This window comes from Vombatus ursinus, unplaced genomic scaffold (assembly GCF_900497805.2).
Source record: "Vombatus ursinus unplaced genomic scaffold, bare-nosed wombat genome assembly UNPS02014786.1, whole genome shotgun sequence".
Taxonomy (NCBI): Eukaryota; Metazoa; Chordata; class Mammalia; order Diprotodontia; family Vombatidae; genus Vombatus; species Vombatus ursinus.
Window position 1 is genome coordinate 31,280,411 of NW_020954564.1, and position 18,919 is coordinate 31,299,329.

Here is an 18,919-nt window from a genome sequence, read left to right on the forward strand (position 1 = left end):
TTATTAAAAGAGCAACACGAACAACAAACAACCTTCAAAACATCTTCCTCTCCACAGCCCCTGAACATGTCCCTCTAACTGGTCTTGATCTTGGAAATTCAGCAAACTTGGAAATTCAATTGCTTTGGAGCAAACCATGGGTGCAGGGCCCCCTAAGTCTATTTCAGTCATCAGCTTTTGTTGACAGGTATATTGGGGAAGAGGATGGGCTCAGGCACCATCTTCATGAGATAACAGTGAAAAAGAATATGGTCCTGCCTTCTTCAAGGCTGTGATGATGGTACTATGGAGTACCAACTTGTAGATGGAGAGAGGGGGCTTAGAGCTCCATGCCTTGGCCTTCTTGAACTCATGCACTCAACACGAGGAGGTCCTAAAGGAATGAAGCACAGAAGTTCGGGTCGCATCTGTCCCTTGAAAGAGAGAGCTTTGCAGCCAGTGAGAATGTGGTGGGGAAAATGACAAAAGGAGAGATTCCACAAGGTGTTCCCTGTAGTACTATCCTTGGGGTACATGCCATTGGCCAGCCTTGGAGGAAAGACTACCTTTAAATGAAACCCTACTGGAGTAACCAAAGGCAGAGGATTCAGTACTCACACCCTTTGGATGGGGTCCGAGGTAGAGAAGCCTCATATCAAGTTCCTCAGATTCAAGCAGACCTGTGCTCCATGACCAGAACATATTCCCTTCTCTTCCCCACCTATTGAAGGCTCAGATTAGCTTCTGCCTTCTTGGAGTTTTCCCTGATAGCTCTCTTCCCCACATCTGAAAGTATTCTCCATCTCTCCAAATTTTCCTAAAACAATTTGGATCTCCCCTCCAACCCTATCACACTCTATTTTTATTAAGCCTATCCATGTGCATGCTGTACCCACCTTAAACACTTTGACGGCAGGAGCTGTGTTGTTTTCCATCTTTATATTCCCTATATATGTGCTAAATAAGTGCTAAATAAGAATTGATTTGAATTGGAATTCCGTTCCAGAGAAACAGTGCCACAGAACAGATTTCTAGTGTGGGTTTCAAAAGTCATCAAGTCGACACTGATTCCATTTAGTTCCCTGTCCCCAGTCATGTTCCCTAAAGCCCCCTTCTCGTTCATCCCCAGACCCTGCTCCAGTGTCCCAAGCCTCTTGGCTACAAATATGCTTGCATCTTCCATCACTGAACATATGGAAAGGCTTGCTTGTCCAGATTCCCAGAGGAACCAGAAAAACAGCTCAGATATAATAGAAATCATATTGGACTTAGAAGGTCTAGGTTCTTATCCTCCCTCTGCCCTGCCAGTCCCACAACACTAGGGATGTAACCCTGGATAAATCACCTGTCCTCCCTTTGCTTCAATTTCCTCATCTGTAAGATGAAGATAGCAGGGCTATGGTGATGATCAGATGAAATGTAGACTATAGTACTTTGCAACCAGGAAAGGTTATGAAAATGAGCTATTATGATGATAGAAATCAAACCACAAAGGACACCTATGGCCTGATTGCTTTGGGGCCCTGGATCTTATCTCTTGGTAAACGGGCTAAGTGGAAAAAAGGATAGAGGGGAAACCAACAGGAAAACAAAGCCACTGCACAGGAGAAGGTGGACCCATCATGCCAAATACCCTCACCTCCAAGACATCAATATCGGCATTGCTGAAGTCAATGTTCAATATTTTGGGGAGCGGAACTCCAGAGCCTAGCACAGCTGTGAAGAGAAGCAGGCAGGTATGATTAGTGTAGCTCAAGGGAGGGCAGCTACCTCATGTGGAAGCCTTCTATTTACTCCATATGAAGGTAACCCAGGTTTCAAACCTGAAGCATTTTGTATAAAATTTTCCTAATTGGTGAAGCAATGATGACTCAGTGCTTCATGCACTGAGGGCAAGATGCAAGAGATTTGGAGAGGAGAAACCCATTCGATTTATTCTTCAAGAGACAAACTTTGTACTGAACTTGATTCACAGTACACAGTAAAGGAGGCTCAACGTGTCCCTAATTTCTAGCTTGCCTTCCTAGAAACATCAGGGAATTTATCCTTGGGTGAGATCAGGGCCATCTCAGTAAAATGAGATTTCAGCTCACTCTCATCTAAAAAATTCATTTACTCATTTGTATTTTCTGGTATCAGAGGAATCAGAGGAATTCTCCTATTTTTGTTTTCTATTTGCTGGGATAAATGGCTTACTCACTCTTCACTATTTGGGGTGTCTTCTGTATAATTAGCATTTGGTGAGAAGGAGTGAAGCCTGCATGTGTAAACTTGGTGTACACTCCCCATTTAAAGGAAATTGACCAGAGAATCTACTGACTTTGTTGCTTTGGAACCTAGAAAAAGTGTCACTAGATCAGTGATGTTTAGGGGGGCAGAGAGATATAATCCTAGTCTGGTACCTCTCTCAGAGAAGAACAGAATGGCCAGCCTCATGGCCCCTTCTCCTACTCCAGTCCAGAGAGGCATCAAAGTCTCCCTTTGAGAAGGATGGGAAATATCTAGAGATATTTACTCATACGTCCTTATAATCTTAGAGTACTTAGACAACCCATATGGACATACACAACTTACCCACATGTAGGGGCTCCATACATATCTTGAAGGTACTTAGTTATTCATATATATTCTTCTTCACTAGAATCTAAATTCCTTGGGAGCAGGGACTCTTTGTTTTTCTTTGTATACCTAGTACATATGCCTAGCACATAGTATGTAATTAATGAACACTTGTTGACCAGATGACTTAATGCAGGCAGAGCTGGCCCATATTGTAGCAGGTGCAATAAAAATCCCTCTCTGGGGGCAGCTAGGTGGCACAGTGGATAGAGCACTGGCCCTGGATTCAGGAGGACCTGAGTTCAAACCCGACCTCAGACACATAACACTTACTAGCCATGTGACCCTGGGCAAGTCACTTAACCCCATTGCCTAGACCAAAAAAAAAATCCTCTCATTACATTGTCTGAGAGGGTGACTGTGATAGAGAGTATTGAAGTTCATTCTGAGGTATATAGATAGTATAGTATAAAGGGAATATACAGCTTTCAATAGAAGGTAAAAAGGGACAGAAATTGGCACTAGAGGGGCACTTGGATTTTGGCCCCATCTCTGCTACCAGTTTTCTATGTGACCTTAGCCAACTCACTTCCCCCTCTCTGAGACTCAGTTTCCTTTTCTTAAGAATAAAGTGGTTGAGTTAGAGAGGCTCTAAGGTCCATCCCAGCTCTAATATTCTGGGGTCTAGGTTCCGTTCTAGCTCTGATGTTCTGTATTCGATGTTTTCAAATCCTTTGATTTAAAAAAAATATCAGAGCCACCCCAGAAGCAGACAACTCTAGGTTTCTACACACTCAACAGGTCCAGAGAGTATCATAGTCCATTTAAGCGGCATACTCAGAATAATGCCCTGAGTCTTTGAAGGTTTCCATTTTGTTTTGTGGACTCTCCTTAAAAAGGAAGAAGTATGTCATATGTTTTAAGAATATTTGCATCTAAAATTGTTAAAGTTTAAAAAACGCCTCTTAAAAGGCAAAGGGTGATCTTCAATTATTTGGGGAATCCAATTACATGGATCAGAGGACCTTGACAATGCCAGAAAAATGACGTATTATGCTATTATAGGAATGACATTATAGCATATTCAATAACTCCCTCAAATTTGAACTCAATTGATTTGAAATTAGGTACTGTGCTCATAAGTGTGAAATTAGAGTGCATGAAACACACGACAATCTCTCTACAAGGAATTGGTAGCTGTCATTACCATTCATCGCTGGCATGAAAGCAAGGTCAAAAATCTTGCCAACCAGCACTTCCATCAAGCCGACCTATCAGGGAGAAGAAAATGATTTTAAGAAGCTTAAAAATGGGAGCAATTGCTTAGCTGTAACCCAGAGACCTTCCCCATTTCCTTTTTCTGGGCCTCAGTTTCTCTACCTATTAAATGAGGAGCCAGGACTAGATGATCTCTAGGACCTCTCCATGCTCTGACCCTTTATGTTCTATGCTCTAAAACCCCTTCTAGCTCTGACGTCCTGTGATGTGGTTGCAATAGCTTCCCTTTTCCTCCTCCCAGAATTTGGCACTTACATCAAAATTGCCCACATTTGAAGTTTTCAAAGTAAGTGTTGTCCTAAGAAAAAGAAAGCATACAGTTAAGGTAATGAATGTTTATCACTGGTGATGGGTTGGGTATAGATCATGATCAGACAAGTTACTCTGTGAACTAGCACCTCTCATCCCAGCTGTGAGCCTCACCCATTATGGGGCAAAGAAAACAGACAAACTCAATGAGTTGCTTACTTGTCCAGCTTGGCATCGATCATAAGTTTATCAGCTTCCACAGAAAATAAGGCCAAGAGATCAGTATCCTGAAAACGGAAAGTGTTTGAGAGGTGTGTGAGGGACAGAAGCAGCACACAACCTCATGTCAACAGAAGAAATATAACTTCTAAGAAGTACCTTGACATAATAGGAAAAGGGCATAACTGGGAGCCCTAGTGATAAAACTTGGTTCTATTACTAATTAACTGTGTGACCTTGGACAAATCATTTCATTTCTCCAGATCTCCATTTTATCCTCCACCAATGTTGATAGTAATCCCTGGACTAGTGTACTCACAAAGACTGCTGTGAGGATTCATTGAGACTAGGTCTATAAAGCCCTTTGTAAATGGGAAAGCATTATGAAATGTCAAGGGCTATTGTTGTCATTGTAATTATGAATTATCTCATTGCTAATAAGAACAAGGTCATGGACACTATCTCTCCATGAATGGCTTATTTCTTGACAATGCTGTCACTCCTTGTGTCTCTCTGAGGAGGGGATGCATAAGTGGTTTGTCACTTCTTACAACAGGTATCATCTAGCTATAGATAAAGGAACCTCCATCAATTCCAGTGTTATTTTCATTCACTTCTCATAAGAGGTTGCCCTCCCCATCTTGTTCCCAACTCCAGCTACCTACTAGTCACAAGGAGGAAAGAAAGGAGCTTGGATGACTCAGGGAAAACTCATCTCCACTACTGGAGAAAGAGATTAACATCTGATTGATAGAGGATGAGTCTCATCAGTTCAGAGTTGGAAAAGACCTCAGCCATTTCTACCTGAAGTTGGAATCCCATCCACAACATGACAGAGAAGTGGCCATCCAACCACTGTTTGAAAAACCTCCAGTGACATAAAGCTCACTACTTCTAGAATCAGTTTATTCCATTATTGGACCACTGTGAGTATCAGAAACATCTTCCTTATATTGAATCAAAATCTGCCTCTTCCTAACTTCCAACTACTGTTCTTAATTTTCTCCTCTGGGGCCAGGCAGAAAGGTAAACACTCTTCCCTATGACAACACTTTGAAATATTTGAAAATAAGTAGAGGATTCATTTATCAGAGAAGGATAGATTAAACGACCCCGAAGATACCTTCCAATGCTGAGATTCAATGATTCTGTGAACATATGTGTTCCCTAAGTGTTTGCTTCTCCAAACTAAACATCTTTCATTTCCTTTGAATAATTTTGTCTGTGAATCACTCGCCCATATTAGGGGAAACAATGTTCCCTACCCATGATCAGAAGGCTGTGTCCAGCTCAGATGGACAAAAAAATAACTCTTTATCATGGTCACTGATTGAGAGCCTATAATGAGGACATTAGAAATGGCTGTTCTCCACCATCAAAGATGGAAATCACTCATCCTTAGTACACATAGAATGGGGTTCTAATCCCCAGAGAAACTTTAGAGATATACTATCCATGCATTTATTCATTAAGACATTTTTCACTCAGGCACAACAACACTCTTTTTCCAAGAACTTACCACATCGAGAAGACAGATAGTAGTTTCCACATCATTTGGCTGGGACACCATGATTTCTGCAGTGGCAAAGACCTTCACCACAGCTTCATCTTTTTGTAAAGAGACATCAGGAGGATGGGGGACCTGAATTCTTATGGTCAATGGTCGTGACTCAGGATACTGCTGGAAAACCTGGATAACCACAGACAATGAAAAAACAAGACCATTTGACCCTGAAGCCTTCATCAGGAAATCATGCAGGAAAATGGAGGACAGTCAGCTGTCCTGTAATTGGCAAGGGTTTCCTACAGCCTTCTATGGGGGTCCTGATGTTTGGACACAGAATCCTTCTACAAATTTATAGAGTGAGGGGGTTGGTCTAGATGATCTTTCAAATCTCTTCTAGATCTTTGTCCCAAGGTCCCTTCTAACTCTGCTATTCTAACGTTCTAAAATCCCTTCTGGCTCTGACATTCTATGCCTTTTGTTCTAAGGACCTTTACAACTCTGAGACTGGTAAAAATAAGTCTGACTTCTGAAGTATCTTCCATCTCCAAAAGTCTATGGGTTGGTGATTCCATGCCTACTACATAAAGTAAAATAAACCTGCAGCTTTCCTAGCTCGGGTCCCGCTGATTTTGAAAGAATCTCTAATTGTTATGTTTCCTTTGAGAACAGAGATTCCTAATTATTTAGCCAAATTCCACTTTGATCATCTACAGTCAGAGTCAGAAGTCCTGTGATGAAGTCCTAGCCTCACCATTCACTAGCCATGCTACCTTAGGTAGGTGACTTCTTATTGCCCCAGTTTCCTCCTCTTTAAAATGGAGGTAATAATACTTAGGTTGCCTCCTTCATGAGGTTGTTATGAGGCCCAAATAAGGTCATGTATATAAAGGACTATGTAGCTTAAAACTCTTTATGATTGTGAGCTATTGTCTCTGCTGTTTTCATGCCATGGAACTCAATCTCTATCTTACTCTTTCCTCTCTTTCTTAGGACTTGGTCTCAGAAACGCTAACTAATACCTCATGAAAAGCCTCAGCACAACCAAAGGAGAACACTGCAGATTGCCTGGCATCTTTTCTTCCAATCCAATCCCACCTTTACTAGCTATGTTATCTTGAACAAGTCATTAACCTCTTTTAGCCTCAGTTTCTTCCTCTTTAAATTGAAAGTAGTAATACTTGAACTGCCTTCTTCCTAGGGCTGTTGTGAGGTTGACCTTCTTAAAATCGGTGAGGGCCCCATAGGGATTCAGGATAAAGCTGAACCCTAGGGACCAACCTCCAGATCACACCAACCTCACTCACCTTAGGGATCAGTGCCCCCAGAGTGGATGTGGTTAGAGGAGGGAGCTCAGGAAACTGTAAGGAGAAATAAAGAAGATTTCAGTGAACCTCCCTACAACAGAAGTTAGAAATGAATCCCTAGGGATTCAAATATTTTCTATCAAGGCAAAAAAAAAAAAAAGAATTCAGTCCCACGAAAAAAGTCAAACTACTTTTCACATAGACTACTATACAAGAGGTCTGGATTTACAAAGCTAACCCTAGAAAGGTTAGTTCAGGTTTTTGCCACACTGTACTTGCAATTCCGTTTATTTTCACCAGGTGGTGCCTATTTTATATGGACTGGAGGCAGCAGATAAAGTGCCAGTCCTGGAGTCAGAAAGACCTGAATGCAAATCTAGCCTCAGACACTTACTAGCTTTGTGACCCTGGGCAAGTCACTTAACTCTATTTGCCTCAGATTGTTTATCTATAAAATGAACTAGAGAAGAAAATGGCAAACCACTCCAGTATCTCTGCCAAGAAAACCCCAAACAGGGTCATGAAGAGTCAGATATCACTGAAATGACTGAACAACTTTATCACAAGAATGGATAATAGGAGCAGGGCACAGAGAAAATAACAATGGTGCTCTTCCCATTGTATATACAAATATATGTACATATAATATGCATGCATAGATACCTTGTGTGTATACATGTGTGTGTATGCATACACATGTGTCTCTGTATAGTGTGCACACATGTTGTGTATACAATATATACATACATGCTTGTATGCATATGTATGTGTATGTTGAACACATATATATACATATATATTTCAATAGTTCAAAACATCTATAATTTCATCTATGTGTAGACTTCCTCTACCAATGAAGATCATGTTCTGTTAGTAGTCATCATAAATTGTGGTATTAATGCTAATAATAGTAATAGTCCCCTTGTGGTCAACTTTATGGAGATGCACTAAGTTGGTTCTCAAATAATACGTGCATAATCAGTCTCAAGGCCCATACTCAGGCCCATCCATCTTAGCTTGACAGAGCTTTCCATCCATTGCCACAGTCTTTTTTTTTTTTTAAGGCAATTGGGGTTAAGTGACTTGCCCAGGGTCACACAGCTAGTGTCAAGTGTTTGGTCTGAGATCAAATTTGAACTCAGGTCCTCCTAACTTCAGGGCTGGTTCTTCATCCACTGTGTCACCTACCTGCCCCAGCACACTCTTAAAGAAAATAGGATCACCCACTCACTACAAAATGGTATCAGTAGAACTTTAGTAACAGTTAAAAATAATACTCCATTAAAATAGCAGAAATATTGACTAATTGACATTTGCCTAATATACACAAGCTATAGGGGCCAAATAGTCCAAACAAATGGTAGGTTGGCTAAGTTTTTCACACATCACATGATGTAACAGTGTAATAGAAAACCAACTTTTGCATAGAAGAAACTAAGTTTGATGTACGCAGTGGGAAGAACATTGGAATTGGAATTAAGAAACCTGAAATTGAATTCTGGCTTTGATTCTTGCTAACTGTATGACCCAAGGTAATTTATTTCCCCTCTCTGGACCTATGTCCATAAAATAGGCACCATTTATGCCCAACCATAAAATAAAGAGCTTGGACTAGATCAGAGCTCCTTAGACACAGAGCTCTCTGTGTCCTGGAACTCCTGAGCATTCTGGTGAAACCTATACCTCCCTCTCAAAATAATTATTTTAAATGCTTTAAATAAAATACATAGAATTACAAAGGAAAACAATTATATTGAAATACAGTTATCATAATATTTTTAAAACATCTACGGACCCCATTAAGAACTCCTGGGAGAAGATCCCTACAGTACCATGCCCTTCCAAATTCTGTGATCTATGTAGATATTTGCCTCCCTGCCTGGGCTGCCCTAAGCTCAGCTAGGAAAGGTTCCAGACATAATGAGTCCAAGTGGGATTACTTACCATACCATCAGTGATGTCTATATCCAGTGCCCCTTGCTTCTGAAGGAGAGCCAACACCGAGCCCAGGAAGTTGGCAGAAATTGCAAGCTGGGAATTGGTTGACTCACCCATGGGTGGCAAGTCTGGCATCTGGGGCCTTGGCCTGGTGGCTGGTCGGCCCAATGGATAGTCAACCAGACCACCTCCAGCCTCTCCAACAAGAGTCTGTCAGGAATAGGGAAGAAAGCTATGATGATGAAGAGACTTATAAGAAGCTACTTGACTTCCAGAATGGATCTCATCGGTCAATCAACAAGTATTCACTAGGCATTTACTCAATATCAGTGATGCACCACTGACATTCATTCCCCTTCCCTAAGAGATCTTGGAAAGTTGATAATTAGTAAGCATAGCCACTGCAGAAGCCACACACACATACAAAAAGGCACGCGAGGGAAAGAGCTTGCAAAACCCAATAGAATGGAGAAGGCACAAATGGAATGTTGTGATGGGAAGAGAAGTAGTGGTAGTCACACAGCTGAAAAGGGCTGTCTTCATCAGCTTATTTTCCCCTCCTAGGTAAGTCAGTGGAGGCAGCTAAATTACACAGTGGATGGAGCTCTGGACTTGGGGGTCAAGATCTGAATTCAAATCCCCAGCCTCAGACACTTTCTAGCTCTACAAACCTGGGCAAGTCACTTAACCTCTGATTGCCTCAGTTTTTTTCATTTATAAAGAGGGATAATAATAGCACCTACCTCCCAGGGTTGTGGTAAGGATCAAATTGCATATTTGTAAAGTGCTTAGCAAACATTAAAGTGTTATATAAATGCTAGCTATTAGTATTAGCTTATAAGAATCCTATCACTATTAGTCATTCATCCTTTGTTTCTGAAGAACAATGGCATCATGAGGGAGACGTCTTGACTTGCAAGTGAATTGGATTTAAGTGAGGCAAGGCTACACAAAGTCATCAGCCTCACTCTATCTTGCAGAGTCATTGAAGTCCAGCAGCAGGACAAAAATCAAGATGACTGAGATGGACGAGGACACAGTGGATGACCTTGGAGTAATAATAACATTGACTTATAGGCTCCTTATTCTCTAATCATCATTGACTGGAACAGCTTAATGCTGGTGATTACTGCTAGCCACTTGCCTCTGGACTGTTGAGGCAAGTTATTGTTGAGAAGGGGTGGTGGGTTCCACAAATGGAATCTTTTCAGAACACATACAAACAAGAGAATGTACAGTGCACACAGAGTGCTGTGAGGTCTCTCCCTATCAGGTAAGTTAGTGGTAGAAAATATGGGATTTGGAGTCCAAGAATCCTAGACTTTTAGAACTGGAAGACATCTTAAAGATCATCTAATCCAATTCCCACATTTTACAGATGAGGAAAGTGAGGTTCAGAAAAGCAACGTGACTTACTCAAAGTCACACAGGACCTGTGTTCAAATCCCATTCTGCCACTTACTAGTTGTGGGACAATGAACAAGTCATTCCCCCTCTCCAGGTCTCAATTTTCTCATCTGTAAAATGAGGGAGTTGTACTTTAAAATCTTTTAAATCTCACCCAACTTTAAACACTACAAACTTATGGGCCTGCTATTTGGATCTTGAACTCCAAAATGATATCTCATTTCTGTATTTCCAAAGAGAAAGGGGATCCTAGGAAAGGGACCCATTTGCCTTTGTCTCTCTATGGAGTCAGCAGGAGGGAACTATGGTGCTAAATTCAGATTAGGAAGAGGACCAGGTATTATTGATATCACCTGATTTCAGGTTAAACTGATTCAGCTCTGATCCCTCTGGAAGAGTGGAAAGAGGTCTGGACTTTGGGTCAAGAGAATAGAGTTCCATTAGATGCCCAATAGGAGCACTTATTTGCTGTTTAATCATGGACAAATCACTTATTTAGCCCCTCGGAGACTCATTTTCCCAATCTGTAAAATGAGGATGATAAAATCTGCACTATCTAGCTCACAGGGTTTTGAAGAAAATGCTTTGAAAACCTTAAAATGCCACATAAATGTGAATTATTGCCTGGGAGTACAGCTCTGAAGCAATCTCCATCCCCTGCACTAGGAAAGTGACAATCCATCTCCATAGATGATGCCCAAGGGTGCTGTCTTTATAACAGTCGATTCTAAAGGAACTCATTGTTAGCTCCCCTGGAGAGGATTCCTGAGCCCAAGAAGCGACCCCAGTAACTCCATATTAAAGGAACCTTCCAACTCAACCTCAGTGAAACACCTAGACTTACATTTAGGTCCAACTCCAGGAATTCACCAGTCACCAATGGAAGACTTGAAAAGGTATATTGAACACTCCCTAATATACCAAGTGGTATCAGAGCTGCAGGGAAACAGGTCAGAGATCAGAAAAAAGGTGGATACATTTTTACCCACCTCAGTTTATCCATTCATTCATTCATTCATTTAACAAATATTTATTAAGAAAATATTTGGGGGGGGGGAAATTAAACATAAATAAACAATCTTAAAAGAACCTACTGTGTACAGAGATTAAGTATTAGAAGAGATACAAATGAGGTCATGTGGGTAAAGGACTTTGAGATAAGATACCATTCCTGCCCTTGTGAAGCATACAGTCTAGTGCAGAGATAAGAGAGCAACCTAGTTTATTGTGATATATAATATTAAGCAATACAAGACAGAAATTAAATGTTACTTGTGGTCTAAGGGGAAAAATCCTCACCAGTTCAAAGGTGAGAGTCAGTGAAGGCTTCCTGGAGGAGGTGACATTTGACTTGGTAAAGAGGAAGAGGGAGGATATTCCAGGACCAGGAAACAGGTCAAGCAGAGATACAGGGATGGGAGAATAAACAGTTCAAAGTATGAAGAACAGCAAATTGTCCACTGCCTAGAGTAGTGTCTACAGTAGTGGAAGGTAAATAGGACTGAAAAGGGAAGATAGGACCAGATTGTAGAGGCCTTTGAAAGCCAGGCAGAGATTTTTCAACTTGACTAAGTAGGCAAGAGGGAACCAGATTCCTCCCTGCAATCTGAGCAGACCAATAGCCTCTCCCAGCCAACCTGGACATCCCTAACAGGCCAGGCTTTGGGGCAGAGAGTTTGAGGAACTCAGGTAATAGGGCATAGGATTACATATTTAAATCTGACCCCAGAGGGACCCCAGAAGCGACCAAGTTCAACTCTCTCATTTTAAAGATGGGGAAACTGAGGTCTAGAGAGATTGAGCATCTTGCCTAAGGTTACATAGTACAGGAGAGGGGCAGGATTCAAATCCAAGTTCCCCGATTCCAAATCCAGTTCTCTTTTTGCTATACCATATACCTCCCTTCCTGTTCTTATCCTTCACCCTACCCCCCAAAAGTATACACTAGCAAAGGTCCTCAGAGGAGTCATCTGAGGGACCTGGGTATGAAGGACAAGATACGAAGATTGATTCACAACAGAAGTTCCTTCTGATAATCATAAAATAAAACCAATGGCCCCTTAAGTCCCTAGATGTACTTGGAGCTTCCTTCCTGCTCAGGAACCCCTTGATTTCCTGCACCCACCTGACAACCTAGGAAAGTTAGACTGCCAACCCACCAGGATCTTCACCCCTCCCCCAATGCAAAAATGGAAGGAATTTCCTCCTAGAAATGGAAGAACCTTATAGAAGCTCAGTCATAGGTCCCATACTGATGACTTGGGCTGGTCCTCAAGATGTTCATGCCCATTTGGAATGCAGAAGACTTCAACCCTCCTCAGAATTAGAAAACACTTAAGAGAGCATGTAGCCCAACCCAAACCTGAGCAGTAAAATCCTAATAAGCCATTCAACCTCATTTAAAGACATCAAGTAATGAGGAACTCATCACCTCTTAAGACATCCCATTCCTCCTATGCTAAGCTCTAATTATTAGGAAGTTCTTTCCCCTTATATTGACCCAAAATCTGCTCCTCTCTGCTACTTCCACCCTTTGCTCTTAGTTCTTCCCTCTGAGGCCAAGCAGAGCAAACCCTAATCCCTTTTCTACATATCTTCTCCAGTCTAAACATCTCCAATTCCTTCAGTCAGTCCTCTTTAGTATAGTCTTCCAACCTTTCACCATGCTGGTCACCCTTCTCTGAATGCTCCTGAACTTAGCAATGCCTTTCTTAAAATGTGTTACCCACAACAGGACACAATACTACAAATGTGGTCTGACCAGGATCAAGGACCATGAAGCTATCTCTTCCCTCATTCCAGACCCAGCTCCAATGTCTCCCTGAGTTTTCCCCTCTGGAATGGTTTGGGGAGGAAGCATAGAGCTTCAACTCACAGATCTCATAGGAGTCCTGTCCTTCCACAGAGATCAGATGTAGAAGCCTAGAAAGAAAGAGCTTGGGAAGGATTGAGAAGGGCAGAATCTTGAGGCAGGAGAAGACATGAGACAATTAAAAGGACTTACAATCCACAAGACCCAGTTGGTCATTGACAAGGCCCAGTGCGACGTCCACAATTGGACAGAGCTGAAAGGAGATACAGCAGCAATGTCACAAGGAGGCATACAAAACCCAGCCCATGGGGGTCCTCGAGGGCTAATAAGCTCTGTAAGATTCTTAAATCTTCCAGTATCAGAACAGGTGGGGGGACTTTTGTGAAGCACCTAAGGATATTCACTTTGCAAACTCCTTCTGGAAAGGGATGACCTCCCTTCAGGAGGTTGGTCTGGTCAGAAGAAAGTCTAGTCTCAAGGGTAAGAATTCAAGTAGACAGGCCTTGATTCCCACTGAGAAACAGCCAACAGGGTACATCTCCAACAGGCTCCAAGATTATCCTTTATGGGTCTTTGATAGAGTTTCCTCCCTTACCATGGGCCTCTTTATATGTTCCCATCATCCCTCTTGCAAGTGGGAAAAAAATGATTATTGCCCCTTCCTTTGAAAGTGGTTCCAATAAAATGAATGCTATTCTCTCCTTCCCCTTCCCACAGAAAGAAAAAAATCTGATTTAAGAGAATTTCAGAGCATTTATTGCTTGGGTTCTTCCAGGAAGAGGAATCTCACCATCCCCTAAAACAGCCAGCTCCATTATTGAACAGCTCGAAGACCAAAAACAAAGAACGCAGCACCCTCGGGGTTTCTCCCCCACTTACCAGGTCGGGAAGAACGTTGGCCAGGACTCGGTTCACTAAGTTATCAACAAGATTGGGGAGCAAGCTGAAAACACCAGAAGGGAAAATGAGCGAGCAGAAGTTAGTCAATGTTAATATCCCCGGGGTTTATACTGGGGAAAAAGAGTCTTTCCCCCCCACCCCCGCCTAGTGGGATACAAGTTTCTAGAAGGCAGAAATTGTCTCATTTTTTGTCAAATACCCAACCCCTACACAAGTGCCTGGCACATAATGGGTACTTAATAAATGTTAGTCAACTGATTCATTGAGTAGCGTGCCATCAATGAGTCGGCATATGGTGAGGTTTAGCGTGTCTCGCTTGTTGTGTCAAGAGTAGCGCAGTGTATCGTAGTGAGAAGAGTGATGATCTTGGAAATCTTAGCATCAGAAGAGACCCAAGTTCATATTCCACACCAAATGCTGACTAGTCACACGACCGTAAGCAAGTAACTTACCCTCTCTGAACTTCAGGTTCCTCATCTATAAAATGGATATAATAGCACCTGTAGCACCTACCTCACTAGCTTATTGTAAGAAACAAATGAAATACCACACACAAAGTGCTTTATAAACCATAAAACACTACTGTGAAAAAAAAAAAGCAAGGAGCAGAACCAAGGGAACAGTACAATATAATAACTATAACGATGCAAATGAAAAGATCACTCAAAGGGAATTAAACTCTGAGTAATAGGAAAACCAGCAAAGGTCCTGGAAAAGAGATAACACCACATATTTACTTCCTCATGTCAGAGAGGTGGGGGACTACTAGGAAGGAATAGTTTATACACTGTCAGACAAGGTTGCAGAGTGTGATGTAGAGATAGAAGATATCAATAAAACTTTCAAAAAAAAATTATTTAAAAAAATAGAAAGACAGTGGTGCTCCCTGGAGTTTCCTCACACTTTTTCTTCACAGAGTGATAATAACAATATCTCACATTTCTCTAGTGCTGTATAGTATGCAAAATACTTGCCTTACAACTAGGCAGTGCAAATATTAGCCTCATGTTGCAGATAAAAACACTGAGGTTGAAAAAAATGGGGTCAATATTGCGCAGCTAGTAAATTGGAAAGTTGGGGGGACAATTCAGGTCACCTGACTCCAAATTAGGGCTCTTCTTCCTACACTCTACCCAAATCAGAGGAATGGTGATGGGAATGTGGGGAACTGCCTCCAGCACTGCTTGGAACCCACCTGTGTTACAGCAGTTAAGTCCTAGGGAGTTGCCTGTAGTGATACAGTCTAAATATTTAAGCTTAAATAAGCCAGAATCACACCGCTAGCAAGCCTCAGGGGCAGGGTTGGAACACAGGTCTTCCTCACTCTAAGTCCTTCACTCTTACCACAGCCCCCCCAAGCTGCTTCTACATCACAATGCCTCTCACTAATCTTCCTCAGTAGATCTCCTGTCATCCATTTCCCAAATGCAACTCATCTGTCACAATAGGGATCAGTGAGAGAAGTGGCAATGGCTTATTGTAGACCATTTCTGACTATACGGAAAACAAATCAATTCGTCTATCCAATGGTCGGGGTCTTTTTTATGTAAAGGGCAATATATAATGAAGGAAGATGCCCAGACCCAACTGTCACTCACCCCCGAAGGAGTTTGACTTTGATGCCTCCCAAAAGGGTGTCACATCTTTCAATAACCAGCCGGGGATAGCCTGTCCGGTCCATGGTCAGCCGGACTTTGGCAGTGATATTCACTTCTACAGCAATGTCCAGGAAGCCGATGAGACTAGAAAGAACAAGAGAGAGACAGTCATCAGCCCAAGGGCATGGACCATGCCTAGGATCCCACAGCTAGATGAGCTAAGACTCAGCCTAGGTCTTCTGATGACAAGACCTTAGACCAGTACACTGCAGCTTTGCTGCTGATCCATGTGGATGGCCCTGGTGCCCAGCCCCAGAGGGAAGGAGACTCACCTCCTGCCGTTGATGGCCACTCGAGTGTACAAGCTCAGGTAGACTCCCACCCCAGGCAGGAGCCTCACAGACACTCTGGGGAGAGTCAGTTCTGCAATTCTCAACCTGCATATCAGGAAGGGCAGAGAAAAGGATGAGAAGCGTTGGGAGCAAGCAATTTGTTGGACTGATAAGCGTACCCCACAATGGAGAGTGAGGCACCTTACAAAAGGAGGGAAGGAGGTAAAAAGGAATTCAGTCCTCACAGACCATGAAAGGGATCATAGATCTTGGAGCTAGAAGGGACCTTAGAAACAATCAAATCTAATCCTTTACTTCATGGAAGAGAAAAGTGAAGCTCAGAAAAGTTAAGTGACTTGCCCAGGGTCATACAACTTGTGAATATCTGAAGCAAGCTTCAAATAGCAGGCACTTAATAAATGCTCATTGACTGACTGACTGATTCCAAGCCCAACACTCCAGCCCCTAGGCCACCTATCAACAAGATCATGAACTCCCCATCTCTGATCTCAACCCAAATTACAGCAAACACGATAGGGCTGGTTCATAGAGTATTCCTAGTCTTGAATCCTAAGCCTGAAATATATGGCAATGGGGCGAGTCACTGAGTGTACATACAAAGATGATCTGGCTGGTACTTATTCAAGCACTGGGCCCACCAGTCTTATTTGTGGATGATCTTTATTGTTGAGACCTCTCTGGGTAATCTTGGCTGTGAACACCTTTCCCTGAATAACCCTTACTTTCCAGAACTACCATAAACTAAGGATGAGATTGTGACTGCAAGTGAGAGGTCATGAGTTAATCATAATTACTTGTGATTTTACAATAAAACCTTTAATCAACAGTACTGTGCTTTCAAGGCCACTTCACCCTCCAATGACTCTGTGAGAAGGAACACAATCAACTGCGTAATAATAATAATAAAGATAACAATAATAATTTCCTTTTCCATATCATTTTAAGACTTAACTTGGTTTCCTTACTCAATGATTCTGCAAAGTAGGGAGTTTTATTCTCATTTTATAGATGAAGAAACCAAAGACCGGAGAAATTAATTCACTTGCCCATAACCACACAGCTAGTAAGTGTCAGGGCCAAGACTCAAATGCTGGTCTCCTAACTCTAAGATAAGGGATCTTTGCATCTCATTATCTCCAAGTCATTAATATAATGAGACCCAAGGGGGAAATCCTCCTGAAAATTCCCTCCTGAAGGAGGAATGGCTTAAGGCAGGATTGTCATATGTCTTTGCAGTATTTCTCAGATTTCCTTCCTAAGCATTCTCTGACGTTTGGGAAGACCTGAGCCTTTGTCGCACACTTCACATTCACAGGAGTCACAGTACCATAATATCATAGGGTCATAGATTTAAAGCTGGTAAGGACTGCAGAGGGCATCCAGTCCAAGGATTCTTGACCTTTTCTTGTGTCAGATGCTCCCTTTGACCATCTGGTGAAGGCTATGGGCCCCTTCTCAGAATAGTGGCTCTTAAATGCATAAACCAAAGTGCATAGAATTACAAAGGAAACCAATGATATTGAAATAAAGTTATCAGGGTTTTTTTTTAAATTCACAGGCCTCAGATTAAGAACTCTTGATCTTAGTTCAACCCTCTAATTTTACGGATGAGAAAACTGAGATTTAGAGAAGTCAAGTGATTTAGTCAAGGTCAAATGAAGAGAAAGGACTTGAACCCAGGATCTCATAAGTCCAAGGCTTTAGAACTTAGAGGACACTTTAGAAATCAAATAGTCTAACACTCACTGGGCAGCTAGGTGACACAGTGGATAGTATACAGGGGCTGGAGTCAGGAAGACTCCTTTTCGTGAGTTCAAATCTGGCCTCAGAAACTTAGTAGCTGTGTGACCCTGGGCAAGTCATTTAACCCTGTTTGCCTCAGTGTTCTCATCTGTAAAATGAACTAGAGAAGAAAACGGCAAACCTCTCTAATACCTTTGCCAAGAAAACCAAAAATGGGGTCAGCAATAACCGTCTCTCTTTATAGAGAAGAGAAATGAGACACAGAGAAGAGTCTAAAGGCTTGTAGATAACAAGTAACATGGCTAGGATTTGATCCCAAATTCTCTGATTCCAAATTCAGTACTCTTTTCAGCCCCCATTAGACTCTATTATGAACATACAGTACATGAGATTCAAAGTTTTCCTTACCCTGTGATTCCCTGGACAGTGCTGAGGATGCCACCTTCACCAAGGACACCAAGGACCCCTCCTCCTCCAAGAAGGCCTCCATCTCCCAGAAGACCACCACCACCAAGCAAGCCCCCTTGTCCAGCCAGGATGCCATCTGTAGCCAGCATCCCTCCCGTGCCCAGCAGCCCTCCTGGGCCTAATGCCCCAGTGGCCACACCAGGAGGGATCTCTCCAGGGAGCAGTTCACGATGCTGATTTCTGGCAGTTGGAACTTCAATAGACCTATAATTACGACCACTACGGCCTCTACTACCTTCATATGCATTGTTGACTTTTCGAAGATCCCTGATGCTCCCGTCTGTTTCTAATATTTCACCATATCTGTATTTGCTACCAAGATTAGCAGTGTTTTCATTGGAGTCAATGACGCCGTATTTGTAATTCCCTCCAAGTTGCTTGCCATTGGTATATTTTTGGCTGGGATCCCGAACATGGAAGTCATTGTAGGAAACACCACTGGCACCTCGAGGAATTTCAGCTCGTCTGTAGTCATCATAACGGTGCCGACCACCACCCAACAGCCCACCACCACCACTACCTAATAACCCACCACGACTACCACCACCTAAGAGCCCACCACCACTGCCACCACCCAAGAGCCCACCACCACTGCCACCACCCAA

The 18,919-nt window shown here is 42.3% G+C and overlaps 1 protein-coding gene across 1 annotated transcript in view; it reads right to left on the reverse strand.

Annotated features, from left to right (window-relative positions):
- Positions 1–349: 349 nt before the first annotated feature.
- Positions 350–18,919, reverse strand: part of BPIFB4 (BPI fold containing family B member 4) — a 22,300-nt gene continuing 3,730 nt past the window's right edge. The window contains exons 3-16 of the mRNA XM_027868229.1: positions 18,255–18,759; positions 16,083–16,187; positions 15,751–15,894; positions 14,132–14,195; positions 13,445–13,505; positions 11,285–11,376; positions 9,040–9,243; positions 7,096–7,149; positions 5,804–5,974; positions 4,285–4,352; positions 4,072–4,114; positions 3,746–3,809; positions 1,619–1,695; positions 350–373 (exon numbers count right to left, since the gene is read on the reverse strand). Coding sequence (XP_027724030.1) covers positions 350–373; positions 1,619–1,695; positions 3,746–3,809; positions 4,072–4,114; positions 4,285–4,352; positions 5,804–5,974; positions 7,096–7,149; positions 9,040–9,243; positions 11,285–11,376; positions 13,445–13,505; positions 14,132–14,195; positions 15,751–15,894; positions 16,083–16,187; positions 18,255–18,759 — 1,676 coding nt within the window. The remainder of the gene's footprint in view (positions 374–1,618; positions 1,696–3,745; positions 3,810–4,071; positions 4,115–4,284; positions 4,353–5,803; positions 5,975–7,095; positions 7,150–9,039; positions 9,244–11,284; positions 11,377–13,444; positions 13,506–14,131; positions 14,196–15,750; positions 15,895–16,082; positions 16,188–18,254; positions 18,760–18,919) is intronic.